Below are 20,642 nucleotides of genomic sequence, written 5' to 3' on the forward strand. Positions count from 1 at the left end.
GTGGCCAGTTCTGTACCTCAGATCCGTTGCCTTCGGTGCCTCATCATTCAAGATTTATGACCTTGACTTGCACTCACGTCTGCATCATGCTCTCTGCCACTGCTGTGACCCGATTTTCCCTTGTTACATATGCTTGCATCTGGCTCACATTTTAATTTTCCACTCTATCTTAGTGCTCTTCCCAGTCCCATGTTCCTTTGTGACAAGTTCATAGGCATGATCCATGGTTAGACGGTGCAATCTCCTGCTTTCTTGTCCTCTTTGAGGTTTACACCAACAGTCTCTATTCCCCGTTTGCCACATAAACAGCATTTCCTGCCTTTAGGGCATCGTGACAAGGCGCTGTTGCCATTCCAGGTTCCCTTGTCCATCTATCTGATTCCTCCACTCCAATCCGGTTGGTCTCAAAGAGTGGAACCCTGACCGGCAAAAGCAGCTCCGACATCCCCCAAGAACTTGCTAGACATGCATATCCTCCGTCCCACCCCAAACCTTCTGGCTCAGAAACCCTGGGGGTGGAGCCCAGCCGCCTACTTTAACTTGCCTCCAGGAAACCAAGTTATCCACTCATGCCGCGAGCCACTGCCTCGACCCCTCTGGTCTCATGTGCCTTCGCCTTCTCCCTGCTCACACTACTCCTTCTGGTAGGAAAGTGCTGGGCAGTTGTTGTGGGCCATTTGAAAACCATCATTACTGGGGTGCCTGGTGGCTTAGTCGGTTAAGTGTCCGACTTTCGCTTGGGTCATGATCTCGCGGTTCGTGGGTTCGAGCCCCGCGTTGGGCTCTGTGCTGGCTGCCAGCTCAGAGCCTGGAGCCTGTTTCAGTCTGTGACTCCCTCTCTCTCTGACCCTCCCCTGCTCACGCTGTCTCTCTCTCTCTCAAAAAGAAATAAATAAAACATTTAAAAAAAAAAACCATTATTACAGACGATTTTAGATCACGTAAAACATCAAAATAATTTTTAACGTTATAAAGAGTAATATAATTTCTCATTATTTCTAATGTCTAATATTAGTGTAAAGAGCAAACTCGTTCTCATCCTAACAAGAGACAGTGAAGTTCTGAAAAGATAAAGGTACAGCGGTACCTGGGTGGCTCCGTCAGTTAAGAGTCTGACTCTTGATTTTGGCTCAGGTCTCGATCTCACGGTTAGTGAGTGTGAGCCCCGAGTTGGGCTCCATGCTGACAGTGCGGAGCCTGCTTGAGATTCTCTCCCTCTGTCTCTGCCTCTCCCTTGCTCACTCACTCGCTCTCTCTCTCTCAAACAAACATGAAAAAAAATAGATGAAGGTACAAATAATCCATGAGACTCCTCTTACTCGGGAAGGTTAAGTTCTTTCTAAAAAAGAAAAACACTTTTTCTGATAATGCTAATTAAAAGGGCCAGTAAAGAGGCTAATAAATAGTGCTGGTTAATAGAAAGGACATGGAGAGTTACATATTCTTCAGCTTAATCAGATTTGGAATTACTAAGCATTAGGAATTCCCAGCTAGATATTGAAATATTAATATGCATAAATTTCATCTATTAGAAGCTCTCCTAAAACGAGACTTCCTTTTTCCTTTTTTTTGAAGCTAATATTGTTTTTTATTTATGAATGCTTCTATACAATTTAATCTTTTTAAAGCCATGATTTATATCATTTTATGAAAAACAATGTTTTTAATTTAAATTCAAGTTATTTAACATACAGTGTAGTTTTGGCTACAGGGGTAGAACCCATTGACTCGGGGCGCCTGGAGGGCCCAGTTGGTTGAGTGTCCAGCTTCAGCTCAGGTCATGATCTTGCAGTGTGTGAGTTTGAGTCCTGCGTTGCGCTCTGTGCTAACAGCTCAGGGCCTGGAGCCTGGTTCAGATTCTTTGTCTCCCTCTCTTTCTGCCCCTCCTTCACTTGCTCTCACTCACTCTCTCTCTCTCTCTATTTCTCTTTTAAAATTAAAAAAAAAAAAGCATTAAAAAAAAAAGAGCCCAGTAATTCATCTCTTACGTAGGATGCCCAGGGCTCAGAAACTTCTTACTATATATGGCTCCAGAGGCAAGGAAAATAAAAGCAAAAGCAAAGTACTGGGACCCCATCAAGACAAAAACCTCTGCACATTAAAGGAAACAATCTTTTTTTTTTTTTTTTTTTTAAGTAGGCTCCACACCCGGCATGGAGCCCAATGTGGGGCTTAAACTCATGACCCTGAGATCAACACCTGAGCTGAGATCAAAAGGCAAGACATTCAACCCACTGAGCCACCCAGGCGCCCCTAAAAGAGGACAATCCCAATTGCAGAAATGACTTTATGCAGGGAGGTGGTCAACAGAGCCTCCTTTCTTCTTATCATAAAACACTTGAAATCCCTTTCCAACTGGCCATAGGGAGAGAGCTAAATAAATGCCAGTTTATTCATCCAATATAATCAGCAAGATGATAATTACGCAAATTATAATGCTTTTAATAGTAAACAAACAAACAAAAAAGACCCAATCTGATGCACAGTAAGATTACAACTATGAAAAAGATGTACAGAAAAAGAAACTCTATCTGTTAAGGTGGTGATATGATCAGTGTCTTATTTCTCCATTTTTAATTTGTTGATGGAAATGTATATTTGGGCATTAGGACAGTGGAGTTCTCCAAAGTGGTTTGGGCCTTTGTGACTTAGCAAAGGTACCTGTAATGTCCGGGGCACTACATTTTTGGAGAGCTGCTGTGTCCCAAGGGGTGTTTCTCTGTGAACGAGCTGAGCCTCTAGCCCTATTGCCAGATGCCTTGATGAAGCTGAGATTCAGAGAGTCTAAGGAATCGAGTTGCGTTGTATCTTTTCCCCACCTCTGCTTCTGTGATTCTTTTTAACTGTTAAAAAGGGCAGCAGTCGTTTGATTCCACTGTTGCCCCCCAAGGAAGCAGAACTTGGCAATAGCGCTAAAATCTTTCCTACTCCGGGTGTCTTAACCCAGGACTTTCATTACACTGGGAGCATCAGAATCCAAGTGGTTTCCTAGAGATGTGTGCCACCGAACGGCACCTGCTTCGTTCATTATTCCACTGGCTGGGAACCCGAAGCAATGCTACTTCCCACGGCATCAGTGTGAACATGCTAAATTAAAGCGTGTTAAGGGGACTGGGGACCATCCCTTATGGTACGCCAGTGCGTTAACTCACCCCCACAGCCCTTCCCTCCTGTAGATGCTGGGTTCAGCTATGCCCTTCCCATAGCCTTGGCCTTACAGTCTGCATTGCTCTTCTTCTCTGATTAATGAGGAGGAATCCTCATTTTGTTAATGACAATTACACTGACTACTGTACCATTCCCGGCATACAAAAAGGCTGAATGAAAAAGAAGGAAAAAAAAAAACAAAACCCCATAAGCTTAAAGCATGTCAGTGCTTTATATCATCTGCTTCAGGTGATTTTTTTTGGTATCATATTTTTTTTCTATGTATATACAAGATTCAGGTCAAATGCCCTATGTCCTTGAACCATATGCTGTCTAAAGCCTGTTGGTTTGTAGATTACACTGTTGAATGTACATTTCATCAGACCAGTTCTAACCAGGAAGGAAGGGGACAGACAGAGCATCCTTCACTGCGACACATTGTTGCATATAAAAATAAAGCCTTGGGAGGAGCATAGCCAAAGAAAAGGATTATTTATACAAGATTAACCTGGGAGTCATTTTGCTGTTTCATTTCTACAAGTCAGTCATCTTTCTTCCAGTTTTAAGGCAGGTAATTGCTTTGCAGGTGTCTGTGTTCCTGACTAAGCATAACTTAAGAATCTTTCATCGGGATATTTATTCATCTCACTGGAACAGCTTCCAGTCCTTTTTAAAAATTTATTTGACTTTAATGCCTAGTTATTTAGGACTCCCCTGGGCTAAGATGAAATCACACTGGGGGAGTTTTGATTTGACAAATGGCCACTGGGTGGGAGCCTTTGATCCTCAGCCCTGGTGTTAACTTGCTGCTGCCCCTTGCTTTGTGGGGGCTTCAAGCAGGATCAAAGTCGGCTCGCCCCCAAGGCATGATGACTGGTGGACACTGCGAGAAGTGGGGCCACTTCCCAGCATCCTCAGGTCACTGCAGCTTTGCTGTTTTGGTCTGAAGCCCTCCAAATGGTCACTACTCAATTCCTTGTAAGGTTTGAAGAAGGTGGTACCCTCCCAACAGCCAGTGAGCAGTGGTCCCTATTGTCAGGAGGCGAGCCTGGGGGCACTTTGAGCCCTCCCAAATTTTATCTATCTGGAGAAACCAGGTGCCAGGGGGAGGAAGGAGATAAAAATGATAAATTTTGCTTAGATCCTTAGAGAACCATTCTTCTGGCATTGAGCAGTACGAAGCCCTTCGTTCCCTAAAGTAGGAATTCCTCTTCCTGGTGTTCCAGTCTCTGAGGCCTGCTCAGTTTTTGCCAGCTTTCCAAAATAATGAAGAAACGTTCATTTTAATTCACTTTCAGTAAAAACAACAGCATACTAATTGGGGTGATTATGGTTAGAAAGATGGAGAGCAAGGGGGTCCCGGAAATTGCTGCCCTCGTGGTCAGATGCCAGAGGTTTAAAAATAAAATAAGGGTCTGAAAAACAAAAGAACAAGTTCAGGGTTTGCCTACTGACCTTGATAAAGATCATTCAGAAACATTTACACCCAACTAGCAGACTCTAAATGTCCCCCTTCCCTGGAAGGCAGGCGTTGTCTCACTGTGCAATCTCCTTCTTGCACTTGCAGACGGGGAGCTCTCCATATCGAATGAGGATGATTCCCTGGAAAACGGGCAGTCCCTGAGCTCCAGCCAGCTGTCTCTGCCTGCCCTGTCCGAAATGGAGCCGGTCCCGATGCCCAGGGACCCCTGCTCGTACGAGGTGCTCCAACCTTCAGACATCATGGATGGGACAGGTAAGTCTCCTAGCAGAGCTGAAAAACAGGTCCCCGGTATGGGGGCCGGACATGGGGCTCTGTCTTGAACCACCTGGAGCATAAGAATCTCCTGGAAATGAGGACGAACTGGCCCCATCGGGACACTGACTGTCCTATAGTTTTTCAAAACCTTTTTTTGTAATTTTAATCTCTTCCAGGAAGACACACCCTTTTTTGTCATATGGAGGATTTAAGTGTCGTTGGTTTGTTTCTAACACTCATTTCTGTTAAGCTCAGCTAAGGAACCCTACACTTGGACACGGTTCCCACCTAGGTCACATTTGTAAAGCCCTGGCACAGCCCTTAAACCCAGGCTCGGTGTCCAGCCCAGCTGATGATAGTATCTGTTTACTGTACACAGTCAATGTGTTAATTGGCCATTGAATCGTATAGAAGTTACTGGTTAACTCGTAGGCTGCCAACAGATGATGTTTGGTACCATCGACTGTCACTCGTTCTTTGGTCCAGAGCCCTCTGAGTGGTCCATATTCCTCCCTTAGAGGGTTTGCAGAAGATGGGACCCTCCCCATGGCCAGTGAGGAGTGTCAGCAGGAGCCTGGAGGGTCCTCATGGAATTTCCGGAATATGGCTACAAAGGCCATACCCTTTTTCCACACCGTAGGCAAAGTCTGCACTAGCAGAGCTCAGGTGGGAGCATGAGAGAGCTGGCATCCCAGAGGCCATGCCAGGCTTCGGCTTGGACCTCCCGAGTCATTGCTCCATCGGCGTGCCCAGTGCTGACAAGGATGGCGTCCCTTGAGAGAGGGGGAGAAGTGGGTGCTGTGAGGGTCATTTGCAGGGCTTTGATGCTGCAGGGGACACTGAGTTACATTCCCCAAGCCCCCCCCCACCCCCCACCCCCGGCCCTCCAGGCTGAGAAGACTTTTCCAATGGTAGCGGTGAGTTGTGTTTCCAATCCAACCTGCCTGGTGACGTTGGGATCACACAGATTTGGCTGTTACAGAGAAATCTGTCATCTCCCTAAAATCAGAATTCTGGTCTCATTGGCCAGGCTGCCATCTTGGGATGAAGGCCCATGCTAACCTCCCCACCCCCTGGGACAGCTCTTAACTGGAGCCAGTCAGGGGTCTCCCATGGCGGAAAGGAAGAGTCATGCCCAATGGGGAGCAAAGAGAAAAGAGGGAAGTCAAATGAGAAAGCCACAGTGCTGGTATGTAAGAGGAGAGGGGAGGCAGGGAGACAGAAGGGCATTGTCTTGGTGCATTCTCTGCCTCACTGAGGTTCGGGGGGCCCCTAAAACTGCAAGGTGCCTCCAAGGATCCAGAGTCTGGAGGAGCATGTCAGCCTCTAGGCTGCTGTCTTCGTCCCTTGGTGTTCCACACATGGGGAGACCCAGCGGGCAAAGACCAGACCCCAGCATCGACTCTCTCTTCCTCCCAGCAGAGGGCAAAACAGGCCCAAAGGAAGATGCCAGCATTGGTTTGGTTCATTCAGATGGGGCTCTTTGTCCCTGGTCCACCACACCTGTCATCCGTTGAGTGTGGCGGTGACCCCAAGAGTCGCACTTGAGAGCACTCAGAATTTGTGGCGTAAACGCCCAGCTGGAAGTGGTGAAGCTTGGGATGGTTTGGACAGAATGTCCTCTTGATGCCCCTCCCCCTCCCTTTCTGCCTCTGCCTCACTGATGTGTCCCCTCCCCCCACCCCACACCCTCGCTTTACTGTTTAACACTCCGCGTGTCCGTGACAACGTGGAGCGGGTGCTCTGCTGTGTTGCTCGCCCACGTCCCTGTCCTGTGTGCTCCCGCCGGTCCCCACCTGCACTGCGTTTGTGTAATGTCACCTGTGTGTCGTGTGGTTGTCCCCTCAGTGTCTGAAGAGAGTCCCTCTGCCAGTGAGTCTGGAGCCCTCCTGTCCCAAGATCCTTCAGCCAAACCAGTGCTGCTACTGCCCCCCAAAAAACCTGCTGCTTTCTCTGGAGACCATGAGGAGACCCCAGTGAAGCAGCTGTCCCTTCTCAAGCAGCCCCCCGCCCTGCCTCCCAAACCCAGTGCCAGGATTGCCAACCACGTCACAGGTGAGTCAAGATGTCTTCCGGAAGCGTGCAGCCCTACCTTCCCTTCACGGGATGATCTCTTGCTCTCACTCTCTCACTCTCTCTCTTTTTATCTGAGGCCCGTTGCACCTCTTTGGTGAGGTTGCTCTGTGGGGCGTCTGGGTATTTCCACGTACACTCAGTCACGACCTGGGTTTGTGTGTGTTCGTCACGAAGCATTCGACATACGCCTTGCCAGCCATATGCCAAGAGCCTTCGTCGTGTGTATCTGTAAATATGTGCTTTGGTATTTATGTGATTGGTTCACGAGTATTTGCCCGGCTAGGTGAATTAGCTTCAATGTCAAAATCTTTGCAGAGACGAAGAGGAGTACCTTGTTCCCTTTGTAATGAGTTTGCCAACGCTTTAAATTTTTTGTCTTTAAATTATTGATCTGAAGCCCAGCCTGTTTCCTTTATTAAAATTCATGTCTGTGCTGTTTGTTCTGTTAAATGAAAACAAAACCAAAAAAAAAGACAGTCTGCAAAGTATTGTGGGAAGGACTCTTCGAAGAAGAATAAGCTTAGCAGTGTTGTCCGAAAATGCTTTTTATGTAATTACGTTTGAAGTGTTAGTGAATGTCCGTCCCCACAGTTGTCGCCATCTTGGATGTACTAGTGATTGAGCATCTAGTAAGGACTTCACTGCACGCTAATGGGATACTACTTTCGGATTTAAAGCTGTGGTTTTGGGGCACCCAGGTGGCTCAGTCGGTTGAGCATCCGACTTTGGCTCAGGTCATGATCTTACGGCTCGTGAGTTCGAGACCCGTGTCAGGCTCTGTGCTGACAGCTCGGAGCCTGGAGCCTACCTCGGATTCTGTGTCTCCCTCTCTCTCTGCCCCTTCACCCTCTCACTGTCTCTCTCTTAATGTCTCTTAAACATTAAAGTTGTGGTTTTAATTTAAAGAGTAAAGATTTCAGGGATTGTTTCTCCAGCTTTGTTTGTAATTCCATCTGATCAGCTGCCTCTTTGCAAGGAGTTTCGTATTTTTATAAATAGTTTCTGATGGATCTCTTTACATTTTTTTGTGTGTGTGTGAGATGTCATGGGGTTGGAGGTAGAGAAGAATATTCACCTGTTTTGTAGTAGAAAAGCTGATTGTTTAAGAAAACCCAGTGCCGTTAGGAGGGCTACAGGAATTCTGCAGGAGAGGTACGCTTCCACCCTGCGCTTCCTAACTCCTAGTCCAGGGAATGAATGCTGCTCCTGTGACAGAAGGGTGTGGAGTCCCAATTAAACGCAGGGTTGAGTCAGACTTCTCTGTCAACATACGTGTCCATCCAAGCCAGACGTTTGTGGTTTCAAAGAGGAGATTTCCATTTAAAGGAACCATCCCGTTCACATCAGTAACACCTTAGTCCAGTGTCCCAAAATATAAATGCATAGAAACCCACAAAGGAGAAGGTACCCTCATAAGCTTCCCCCAAGAGAGAACCACTGTCCATTTATCTGTCCATCTAATAAAAATCAAATGCCTGCTATACATCATCTCATGTCACCAGCTTTTTACATGTGGTGTGATCTTTTGTGAACTGATTCTCCTGTTCGTAAATAGTCCACAACACAGTTTTGTTAGCTGCTTGGCATCGAGTGAGATTTACTTGTCTGGCCGCTCGTGGGCTCTTCTGTTGTTATTGTAAAAATCACAGCAGCGAACATCCGCCACAGCACTCATAGCTTAGTCGGCATCCAAGTTTCTCCTGATTTATTTCTAGAATTAGAAGCACTGATTCTAAATCTAGAAATCAATGACGTGCCTTTTAAGAGCTAGCGGACTTTGAAGGTTTTGATGCCAGTTTTCCCTGAGGATTAAATATTGCAAAATAAACTCCTGCCTGTGGTTCAGATTTATCCATCACACTTCTCGGTGGAACACTGGGCTAGGTATCAAAGCAGATGCAAGGGAATGAGTTTAGTGGATATGTATGTACACGTGTGTGTGTGTGTGTGTGTGTGTGTGTATGCATGTATGGATACACACACACATATACACACAGTAGAGTACCAAAATATCTACTGTCAGGAGTATCCTTTGAAGTTCAGTGTGATCTGAGAAAAGGGCATAGAAAGGCTGAAGTTTGAGCTGACCCTCCAAGCATGAAGAGTATTTATAGAGAATGAGGGGAGAACATTCCAGAAAAAGAAAAAAAAAGCCCTGGTCAGAGCCCCAGAGATGGCAGTGCTTCGGGTCCATGACGAGGTCGCCGAGCTGGGGCCGAGGGTCCTTCTCGGGACATATTAAGAAAGGACTCACTAGATAAGGCATATGAGCATTTAGATTTTGCTCCCCCGGCAGCAGAAAGCTTGGTTTTTGAGCAGGGGAGGGATGTGATGGTGATTAGCCTTTAGAAAGCCTTCCTAGGTCACCGTGTACAATGAACAGAAGGAGAAAGTTGAAGGTCTAAAAAGGTCAGCCCTGTGCCTTGTTCTCTGGCATCACTAGTTGAGTTAAATTGAATAATTTAAATTGAGCTAACAAGCATTTGGCCGATCACAGCAGGAGGAGAGAGGACAGTAGGTAAGACATTTTAAAAGAAGAATGGACAGTTTCTTCACCAGCAACAGCCTCTCATTTATTGAGTTATCTGATTAGTGAAGACACCCTTCATTCATTCACAGCTTCCTCCAGGAGCAGTGAACTTGAGTGGCTTGGTATCCGCAGGACTCTTGATCTATGAGCGACCGAGGGTATCTGAAGTTAGCCCAGTCTCTCTGGCTTCCCACATCCCTTCCCAAGAAGAATGGATTCTTCTACTCTCTGTAAACCTCACCTCCGCGTAGCTAGGATCAAAGGGAGAAACATACTTGAGAGCTGATAATCCTTACCCTGTTGTCTCTGGTAGCCTCTTAGATATGAGGAGCACAAGCCAGGAGGAGAGGTGTGTGGGCTGGAAGCCTGGTGCTGTCCTTCTGGGCTGAAACTCAATCAGACGTGCTTAATTTCTGTAAGCGAACAACCAGTCATAATGAATCTGCATCACCATGAGGCAGTGACATTAACCCTGTTCTGTTCCTAATTACTTTAGAGACATCTGGGCTATGTCAGAAAGAATTAATAAACTAGGAATTCTAGAACTTTTGTAGCATGCTCTCACTGTCTGCTGCTCTGTTGACATGTTTGAAAGGAAACAGGACAGTTTGAAAGACACCAAGCGTGATTAATAGAGAGCGACAGTGGCTAATGGCCCCGTAGGATGCTAGAGGAGGAAGCATGAGCCTGACCCGGAGCTCCCTCCAGCTATGCGATCAGGCAGAGACGAGCAGAAACATCTCTGCTTTGCTATTTGCTTCCATTTCATCCAGAAAACCACTATAAACCTGAAGACTTTCCCGTGAGTTTTCTTAGCTCTCCAGCCAGTAGATAGATCCTTGCTCTCCCAGAGTATCTTCTTTTGTCCACATCTTTCTTCTTCCTTCTGATCCTCTCCAACAGCAGCATGCACAGTAGCTTGCAACATAGGGGCGCCAGGTTCCTTTCCATTCTGGAAGGACCGTGCATAGCAGGGCTGGTCTCATAAGGCATGTGATCTGAGATGAATGATCCCCAAATGCATCCTTCTTCGAATGATGGCGGACCCCAGAGGAAAAGGGTTGATTGAGGCAAAAACAAAAAACAACCGGGAAAAAAAAAAACCCACCCACTGTTGTCTCCTATCTTTCTGAGTCTTGTCAATCATCTCTCCCGCCACCCTGGCTCTAGGAGTCAGATATGAAACACTGCATGAATAATCCATGACTCTGCATAAGGTACCTATGATTAGGTGCCCCACAGGTGCCATGTGAATGAAGGATAGTCAACCAACGTAAGAGCTGGACTTCACAGTCAGGCATTCACACTTGGGTGATAATGGCAGCTGCCATTTTTTGAGAACTTTCTGACATATCATTTAGCATCATGGAGTCGATACTATTATCATTATTCTCTTTCCTGGAGGAGGGAAATGATATTTGATTAAGTTAAATGCCTCAGTCATGGTTATGTAGCTACTAAGTGCCAGAGATGAACTCAACCCACTTTGTTTGACTCTGCAGTTCTTACTTACAGCCATTAGTGTCTACCCCACTAAGCTACCTATTCTTAAAATTCAAAACAAGAGAATCACGGGTTTCCTTTTCATGTTTTTGCCTTGTGTGTTTCCGTCTGTTTAGTAAAAGTGGCTCCTTTACTTGCATAACTCAAAGACAACAGTGTATCCGGTCTTTTCAAGCATAAGTCATATTTTCAAGGCACTGGATTATAAAGAGAAAGACCTGAATGCATGCAGTTGGGTTGAGTTGGGAAGAATGTGCTAGAAGCAGACAGTCCATAAGAGTCCAGAACAGTGCAAATGGCACGGGAAGCATTTGGCCACAGTTAGAGATGGCAGTTTGGCAAAGAAAGCAAAGTATTGCTGATCCTTAAAAACGAGTCCTTCTGCTAATGTGAAACCCACCCAAGGCTTCTTCGCACTGTCTTTAGACCCTGAAATACAAGGAAACTTCTGTGGGTTGACGGCTAGTTTCAACATCCCGAAGTTTTTGCAACTGCAGACGTCCCTGGGAAATGACCTCCATGCCCTATGGTGTTTCTCAGCTTTATACATGTCTGATGAGCATCTTCTATCTGGAGCTCATCACCCCAAAACCAACATTAATGTCTTAGCCATCTCTCTAGTTTTGTGGACACCGCTGTTGGCAGACTCTTCTGCAGTCACAGTCTGAGGTGTGATTTTATTATTCCTACTTGGCTCCCTTATCCCCTGTCCTGAATTCTCCCCAGCACCTCCCCCCACCCGACACCCTACTCTCCACCCCTACAAAATCATATACTTTTGCCTCTATTCTTGCCTCCCCTCACTGCCTTCTACTCTGAAGGCACAGGAAAAGTTGGGAGTGGACCCCTGTGACCTTGAACCTCCTCTCTGCCTTAAATGGAAAATCTGAACTGTAACCCAGAAGCCTCAGAAAGAGGTTGAAGGTTCAGTCTCTGGATAGTTGATACCTTGAAGGCATGGGAAACACACCCAGACTTACTCTTAATACCCAGTTTTGATTTCCCTTTCTTAAAATGTAGAAATTCCTTCTTGGTGCATGTGAGGACTTCCAATTAATAAAAACTTTTTTTTTAAGGCTGCTTTCTGCTCTGACCTCGGAGGTCAGCATTAAGATTACAGCAAAACACCTTTTCTTTTTTTAAATGTAGCACTGTTAGGTTAGAGATTTCATTCACTTGGCACTTTTTTGGAGTGAAAACATAACATGAAATTTCCCTTCTTGGGGCACCTGGGTGGCTCAGTTGGTTAAGCATCCAACTCTTGATTTCAGCGCAGGCCATGGTCTCATGGTTCGTGAGTTCAAGCCCCGCTTTGGGCTCTGTGCTGACAGCTCAGAGCCTGCTTGGGATTCTCTCTCTCTCTCTCTCTCTCTCTCTCTCTCTCTGTCTGTCTCTGTCTCTCTTCCTCCCCCACTTGTGCTCTCTCTCTCTCTCAAAATACTGTACCTTCTTAACAGTTTGTAGATGTGTAACTCAGTAATGTTAACTATATTCCCATTGTGGTGCAACAGATTTCCAGAACTTTTTCATCTTGCAGAATTCAAACTCTGTGCCTATTAAACAACTCCCCTTTTTCCTTCCTCCCTGCTTAGCCCCTGATGATCACCATTTTACTTCTTGTGTCTCTGAGTGTGAGCTACCTTATAAAAGTGGAATCATATAATACTTGACTTTTTATTAGAGGCTTAATTCACTTTGCATAATGCCCTCAAGGTTCATCCCTGCTGTAGCCTGTGATCAGATTTCCTTCCTTTGTAAGGCTGAACGGCACGTGAATTTTGAGCGCCCACCGTGTGCCACGTGCTCTGCCAGCTTTCATTTCATTGATGAGCAGTGTTCCCTCCCCAGCTGTAGGGGTAGTAGGCAGTTAGAAGTACAAGAGATGTTTAGTACGAAGGTGTGAAAACACGGTGCTAAAGAAACTCAAATAGCAGGAGACCCATATCCTTTTGAAAGACTCAGAAGAGGCATGATAGCATCATAAAGGAGTATGTATCTAAAACAGGCCTTCGAGATGAGTAAAATTTTGCCGGGTGAGGATGGGAAAGGAGGTTGTTGTAAAATATGAAGTAAAGTACACAGAGCCACCTAAGCAGGAGGCATAGTGTGTTCGAGAAATAGCAGGGTGCCTGAACGACTCAGTCGGTTGAGCGTCTGACTCTTGGTTTCGGCTCAGGTCATGATCTCGTGGTTCGCGGGACAGCGCCCTGTGTTGGGCTCGGTGCTGACAGTGCAGAGCCTGCTTGGGATTCCCTCTCTCTGCCCCTCCCCTGCTTGTGCGCACACACGCTCTCTCCCTCAAAATAAATTAAAAAATTAAAGCAAATAGCCCAGCTTGGCAAGAGCGCAGGCTTCTTGTAGTGAAGCGGCAAATGATCAGGCCAGAAGTGGGGGGAAGGGAAGCCGTGGAAAGCCTCGAATGCCATGACGAAGGATAGAACTCTGGAGGACGAAGTGGGGCACATTTTGTGGACATTTAGCAGCAACTGCTTGATTTCAGCCAAGCCTGTCTCCCTGATGTTCTCGTGGATTCGGTGGACAGTAATTCTGTGGATGGATTCACGGTGGGATGTCTAAATGGAAGCCGGAGATGGCCATTGTCAACCTGGAATTTCAGAAGGCATCGGGCTGCTCCTGCCCTTGCTGGTTCTTCCTCTTGAACATCGGTCCCGTGTCCCAGGGGTCAGCCTGAGAGTGGGGAAGTGACCGGGCTCGTTCCCCGCTACATGCGCCGAGCAGCCCCAGAACAGGAGGGCTTGTGAGGGAAAGAACCGCCTACAGCTGAAGTCTTGAAGGAGGAGCTGGATGACGATGTGCCCACAAGTTCATAGCCGGATACTTGCCCTCAGGCTCTGAGTCGTGTCGTAGACAAAATCTGATGCTCGCACTTCTGTAGTGCCTGAAAGAACCGTGGTACCTGCATGGACAAGTGAAAGACCATGACAGCCGTCCATCAGTCAGACTTGGGGTCCAGACCTAGGTGTCGGTGAGAGTTTCAAGGGACAGTGGGTGTGCCCTGGTAGACCACCGACTACAGGTGGGTAGACCAGCAGTCCCCTTCGCTGTCAGTGGAAGAAATCGGAGTGTGACTCCCAACAGCGAATCAGGATCAGGCCTCAGGTCGATGCAGGGTGGGAGATGAACTACAGCTGTCCTGTGTTGCCTTTATACTACCTAAGGGTCTGGCTTGGACATATTTGTACCTTCACCATGAATGTTCTACCTCTTCCTAGCTCCCTAGGGTCTACGAAGTATTTCATTCCTTATGATCTCAGTTAACTACTTTGCAACATCATAGATCTGCCACTTGGCTCTAGGGTTCTGGGATCAGATGAACATATTTGTCCTTGCTTTTATGACTCTGTGACTTTGACAGGACTCCCCCAGCTTTTGCCTGGATAGTCATAAGTAACAGTCTTCCTGAGAGGGACTGTCAGACCCATCTCTGGAACCTTCTCCTTCCCCTTTGTGCCCGTCTTGCAGAAGGCTTAGGTTCGGCAGCTCAGTTATCAGTTGAATCGTGCTCGTCTCCCTGGGCGCAACAGCACTCACCTGCATTGCTGCAAAAACAAACAGGATAATGTGCTTTTGTACAGGCGATTTATAATTTCCGATGACATGCTGATCTCATCAACGGGTGTTGGCTGTTGTGATTATAGGGACACCTACAGTTTTAACTCCTTTAAGAGCAGTTTCCTGGCAACAAATCATGTGCAACGTTACTTGTAAAAAAGTTGAATTTGGGGCGCCTGGGTGGCTTAGTCGGTTAAGCGTCCGACTTCCGCTTAGGTCATGATCTGGCGGTTCGTGGGTTCAATCCCCACATTGGGCTCTGTGCTGACTGCCAGCTCAGAGCCTGGAGCCTGTTTCAGTCTGTGACTCCCTCTCTCTCTGACCCTCCCCTGTTCACGCTGTCTCTCTCTCTCCTAGAAATAAATAAAAATATTTTTTAAAAAAAGTTGAATTTAATTTTCTAATGTTTGCTTCTTTTTGAGAGAGAGAGCATGAGCAGGAGGGAAGGGGCAGATAGGGAGGGAGACACAGAATCCGAAGCAGGCTCCAGGCTCAGAGCTGTCAGCACAGAGCCCAACGCAGGGCTTGAATTCACGAACCACGAGATCATGACCTGAGCTGAAGTCGCACACTTAACCGACTGAGCCACCCAGGTGCCCCTAAAAAATTGAATTTAATTGCACGTGGCACCCAGCATCTCCATCTTAGTGCGATGTGTCCCTCCCTGCTTGTCATCTGCTGCCCAGAGGGTCTTTGGAACGGGGCGAGTTTTAAAACAAAATGCTTTGTTGTGGTAAGTGACTCAGAAACAGAGGCAGGTGCTGGTGATGTGTTTGCTATTGTAGCCCTTGGTGTTAGGCTTCTGGAAGGTCTCAGGACGTATTTGTCACAAACATCAGGTGTTTATGGTAGTGTCCGTGTGCTGGCCAGCTTGAGGGAGAGCAAGCCAGGTTTGGGGCATTTAACACAAGCCACTTCCATGTTACCCGCTTCCTGTCACACCGTCCCTCTTACCACAAGGGGTCAGGAGATGCATTTTGCCTTTCCAGGCATCTGACCAACGAAAAAGGCCAGACAGCCTGAGAATCCCCAAAATGGTCTGAAGGAATTGACGGAACTCATCTGAGCACCTTTGTCGCAGCCAGGGGGGATCTGATTCTGGGCTCTGGAGATTCCGGCCTCTCATTCGAATTCTAAGTACTCCTTCTAGACGTTCTTTATGTTCTTGGGTGGAGTGCCTGTATCTATCAAAGGAGATCAAAGACTCTAACCTGCTGAGACCAGGTGGCAAATGACTGAGCAATTACTACGGCACCTCTGTTCATTGAGACACTAAGTGCTACTATCATAGACAAGCGCTCTGACGTGTGCATCCTGGGTTATAAATGGGCTTCTCCAGCAGGTGTTAGTAAAGAAGTGAGAAGAGAGGGTAGGGGTGTGTTCCTTTAGCCCAGCCTGGTTCTCTTATGTGCTGCGGTCCTGGGGCGTAAGAACAGACGACAGAAGTGACCTGGGGCTTTCATGTCCTTGTCTGATGTCATCAGCTAGAGCAGTGTCATATTTGGAAACATATCCCTCTTGGGTTTTATGGCTCCGTGACACACACAGTTTGAGTTTATTTTCCTTGCTCTCCAGAACTGGTTGTTTCTGCTTTTTTCCACTCCATCAACATAGACAGGTTTATGAATATACCGCTTCTCCATCCGTCTGGGTGCAGAGGGCTCATCCATTTTGAAGGCAGTGAGCAGAGAGCTCTGTGTGAGCCCCAGCACTACCAGCCACCATCGTCGTCATAAATGCAGGAGGTAGAGTAAGTTCTCCAGCAACCCATGAACACCATGCATCCCGTAGATGCAAAGTTTTTTTATTCCGTGAGGTGCTATCAAGGTAAAGGGGACATTTTTGATTCCTGGATTTTTAGAGGCAAAGAGTCTGAATCTCCCCACCCCCGCAAATAAGATTAGCTATCTTTCCCAGATACTGAATCACAGAGAGTCTGGATTCTGCCCCTCCAAGTTCTGGGTTCTTTTCTGGTTCTTTTCTGTCCAGCCCTCAATACTGGTGCAGGGTGGTGTGCATTAGAACCGCACCCTGACCCCGGAGGGCTGTGCCTTTTTTTCTTCCCGCACTGCTTTGCTGCAAGCCTGGAAGGCTGCCAGGATGATCCTTTGGAAGCTCTCGTTCCCATTGTTGGGTTCACTGGCAGCTGGGTTTTCGCCTGCTGACTTAGAACCCCTGCACGTTAAGCCACCACACTCCCAGCTGCCGTGGCCTCTCGCTTTCCACCCCTGACGGGAAGCATCAGGCTGAGGGGGGCTCTCCCAGTGTTCAGCAAGTGCCCCGTGGGTAACAGGACAGAGGTATACGGTGCTTGGCAGATCTCAGAGCGTGTCCGCATTGTCCAGCTCTCACGACAGCCTGTAGGGAGAGGCAGCGAATATATTATTTTTTTATTTAAAAAAATTTTTTTAATGTTTACTTATTTTTGAGACAGAGGGATGCAGACTGCAAGTCGGGGAGGGGCAGAGAGAGAGAGACAGAATCCGAAGCAGGCTCCAGGCTCTGAGCTGTCAGCACAGAGCCTGACATAGGACTCGAACCCACGAGCAGTGAGATCATGACCTGAGCTGAAGTCAGATGATTAACCGGCTGAGCCAGCCAGGCGCCCCTATATTATTTTTTTAGAATCAACAAAGGCTATATTCGTTGAACTCCTTTTACATATCAAGGACTCACTGGAGAGATTTTACACTCAGGCCCTCCGCTCACTGTTTGGGGACTTTGTAAATTTATAGAAAGTTATTTTTAAAAGTTATTAAAAAATTATAAAAAGGTGCCCTTGGGAAGAATGAATTTACAGAAGGCTGCCCCTTCCTCTGGGGTGGCTGCCCTTCCTAAGACAGACCTCAGGCTGGATTTCAGCCCACTTGTACCCATGTAGAAGCTGGGTAGACATTAAGGTGGATTATGCTTCCTTTGTATAGATGAGCAAACTGAGGCTCAGGAAGGCTAATGTCTCAGGAACGGCGACAGAGCTTCTTGGACACGGAGCTGGGATTAAACCCCAGCTCTTCTGAGATCTGGGTGGTGTCACAGGCATGCAGTAGAAGCCTCCCACCGCCCCTGCTCAGCGCTCAGAGAGCAGGTGCAAGAGCTGAATCCCTCTAGAAGGCCCTGCACACTTGGCATTTTGCACGAGGGAGCAGCCTCTTCGCAAAGCGGTGGCCCGCTTTGAAGATAGCGTATCAGAGTAGACCGGTGCAGGGGACTTTGTCAAGATGCAGATCCTGATTCAGAAGTCCTGGGCTGAACCCTGAGAATCTGCATTTCCGACTCGCTCCCAAGAGGCTCTGCCTCTGCCAGTCCACGGACCGCCCCCCCCCCCCCCACTTTGATTAGCAGAGCCTTCGTGTAGGAGACTCTGGTCATTACGTTCTACCTTTTGTCGCTGCTCCGAAGACGTAATGGGAAGGAAAACCGACAGATGTTTATGGAGCACCTGCGATGCACTAGGTGCCTGTCCGTGGCTGGTGAGGAAACAGCCACACTCAGTGGGATAAAAGCAATACATCACTTGTTTTATCTACTGCAAATAAAAACCAGTGGCAAGTCAAGAAAAATGAAACGGATTGAGTGACTCTATAGGAGGTGCTGTGACAAAGGGAAGTAACAGAGCCCATGAGAGCCTAGTGACGGTGCCTTCACCAGCCTTGGGGAAGGTGATTGAGCTCCTGAGGAAGCAATTCTATACTGATGAAAATGATAGCGACCAGATTCATAGCGACTATTTATTACCCGAGTGCTACGCACCGTGCTACACGGGGTACGTGCCTTACGTTCTGTAATTCTCACAAGAGGCCCATGACCTATGAATTCCTGCCTATTTCACAGATTGGAAAACTGAAACAGCTGGATGAGTGTTGGATTTTACAGTTTATCTCCTGTGTTTAGTGCGACAAACGCTGGAAGCGATTTTATGCTTCTTGGGGCTTTTTGTGTGGTGTCAGCCGAGGTCTCTGGGAGCTTCTCTGCAAAGCAGACTCCTGGACCCCGTTGTAAACGTGCTGAATCTGAATCTGAATCTGCAAGCCAGGCCCTGCCCCTCCCATACCTCCCTAGTGAGGTTGGTGAATCACTGCCTTAGGAATTTGGCATCTTGGCAAGAAACGGTGAAGTCATACCGGACCTCCCCAATCCATTCATCTTCATCTGTCATCCTTGTTACAAAAAAGCCAATGCCTCATTAAACAGAAATGAGTACTGGGTATACGGCTCCCCTTGTGTTCAATAACTGCATACAGGAGTACACAGAAGGTGTATCAAAATCAGCAGGAAAGAAGCGAGAGTCGTCTCACGCACTGAATCAACTCGCTATGAAAAGCTTACCATCTGATTAAGTATTTATTGCTTGAGACAAAATTTTGAAGACAGGCTCTTTAGGCAAACTTGTCTGAAATACCCTTAAAGTATTCTAAAGCAAACAAAAGAGAAGAATTCACCCAGAAGGATGTCAGAAGTCTTTTCATCCGCGAGATGCTCAGTGATAAGTGATTTTTATAAAGATAAAATGTAATTGGAAGTGCCATTAGACAAATTGGTTTAAAGACAAGTCCCTTAATTGCAGACAGTAGGTTTAAGCACAGCTTACTGGTTAGGTGCATGGATCTCAGATAGTTTAGCTTTCGGTGCATTGGTTTCCTGCAGACTGGTCTTTTACTCTTTATATGCTGGGGGGATAGAAATAGACCCTGGAGACTATGCCTCGGACTGGGCCAGGGGCCAGATGGAACTGATGCATCATGTCCCCAGCTCGGGCAGCATCGGACTCAAAGCAGTTCAGCACCCTCAAATCACTAGTTCTTCCTGATTCTTCCCTCTCAGTCCCTGAGTATGGGGAGCATCTAGGAAGCAGCTAAACTGCAGACACCTAACTCAGAAATTCTCAGTCAGCAGGTCAGAGGTGAAGCTGAGGAATACAGACTTTGGGCGAGTATCAGGGGAACGTTGCAGGTGATCCAAGAACCTTGCTTAAGCATAAGCACCCTTTTGTGTTTTGTTTTCAGAGCAAAGGACCAAGGGTAAGAAGTTGAGTGGTTTTCAAACATGGCTGGTAAAAAGTACGAAGCTGGGCGCCTGCACCTCCCTAGAATCCCTGAGATGAGCCGGGTGGGCCAGCGTCAGTATGAGGGTGATTCACCTTCGGTGTGAACCATGAGGCTGCGTGATGCTGGGCCTCACCAGTTGCACTCTGGGCGTCCCATGGGGAGAGCAGAAGCACGTGTGGGAAGAGGGATCCAAATGCAGCTGGCCTTGACTGGCACAGCATCGGGCGGAATTAGATGGGGGTGCTGACCATCAGGGCCACGGGAGTTTGGGGCAGGAGAGGCCATGGGGGTGGGGGGCAGTTGGGTCTTCAGTTGTGCTTTGAAGGGTGAATGCAATTGTGATCATGGGGCAGGAGCTGGGAGGGTGTTTCAGGGGGGCGGGTGTGACAGAGGCCCTGACTGAGGATGAACATGGTTCCTGGGAAACCTAGTGTGGAGCCTTGGCCTGGCCGGGGACATGGAGGGCAGGAGGCACCTGCTGGGCTGGGCCAGGCTGGATGGCCCGGAGCTCTGAGTGGGGCAGGGAATCCTCATGGGACCTGCGTCATGACTTGTGCTTTAGGGAGATGTCGGTCGGGAGTGCAGATGGATTAGGAGGGTGGGTCCCGCTGTCCACCCAGTAAGAGATGAGTTCCCACACTGGTGCCGTGAGCAAGGGGGCAGAGAACATGAGAAGTTTATGGACAGAAAGATAAAACAATAGAAACTCAGAATGGCAGACTACGTACAACTTGCTCCAGATCTGTTATGAGCTATGACTTCGTATTAAGATGTCAACAAGATATAAAAACGGACACTGAAAGTTACTAATGATCTGGGCTGCCCAGGCCCGCCTCACTTGTCTACCATGTTGGAGAAAGATGGGGATGATGGAGTCAATTCACTGAAAGCTGATAATTCCCCATGATTTTAACCTTTTTCCCAGTGTCCTCTCTTTTTACCAGATCTACCGAGCTAAGCATTATTTTAAATAATTCATTTTCATTTCCCACACCTATTTAATTTATGACTGTGTAGAGTGAAACAACCA

At 47.3% G+C, this 20,642-nt stretch overlaps 1 protein-coding gene across 1 annotated transcript in view; it reads left to right on the forward strand.

The window, feature by feature from the left end:
* PHACTR1 (phosphatase and actin regulator 1) overlaps nt 1–20,642 on the forward strand; it is a 573,363-nt gene that overhangs the window by 475,202 nt on the left and 77,519 nt on the right. The window contains exons 6-7 of the mRNA XM_039231842.1: nt 4,715–4,882; nt 6,734–6,940. Coding sequence (XP_039087773.1) covers nt 4,715–4,882; nt 6,734–6,940 — 375 coding nt within the window. The remainder of the gene's footprint in view (nt 1–4,714; nt 4,883–6,733; nt 6,941–20,642) is intronic.

The sequence above is a fragment of the Hyaena hyaena genome, unplaced genomic scaffold (genome assembly GCF_003009895.1).
Source record: "Hyaena hyaena isolate Hyena2069 unplaced genomic scaffold, ASM300989v1 scaffold_60, whole genome shotgun sequence".
NCBI lineage: Eukaryota > Metazoa > Chordata > Mammalia > Carnivora > Hyaenidae > Hyaena > Hyaena hyaena.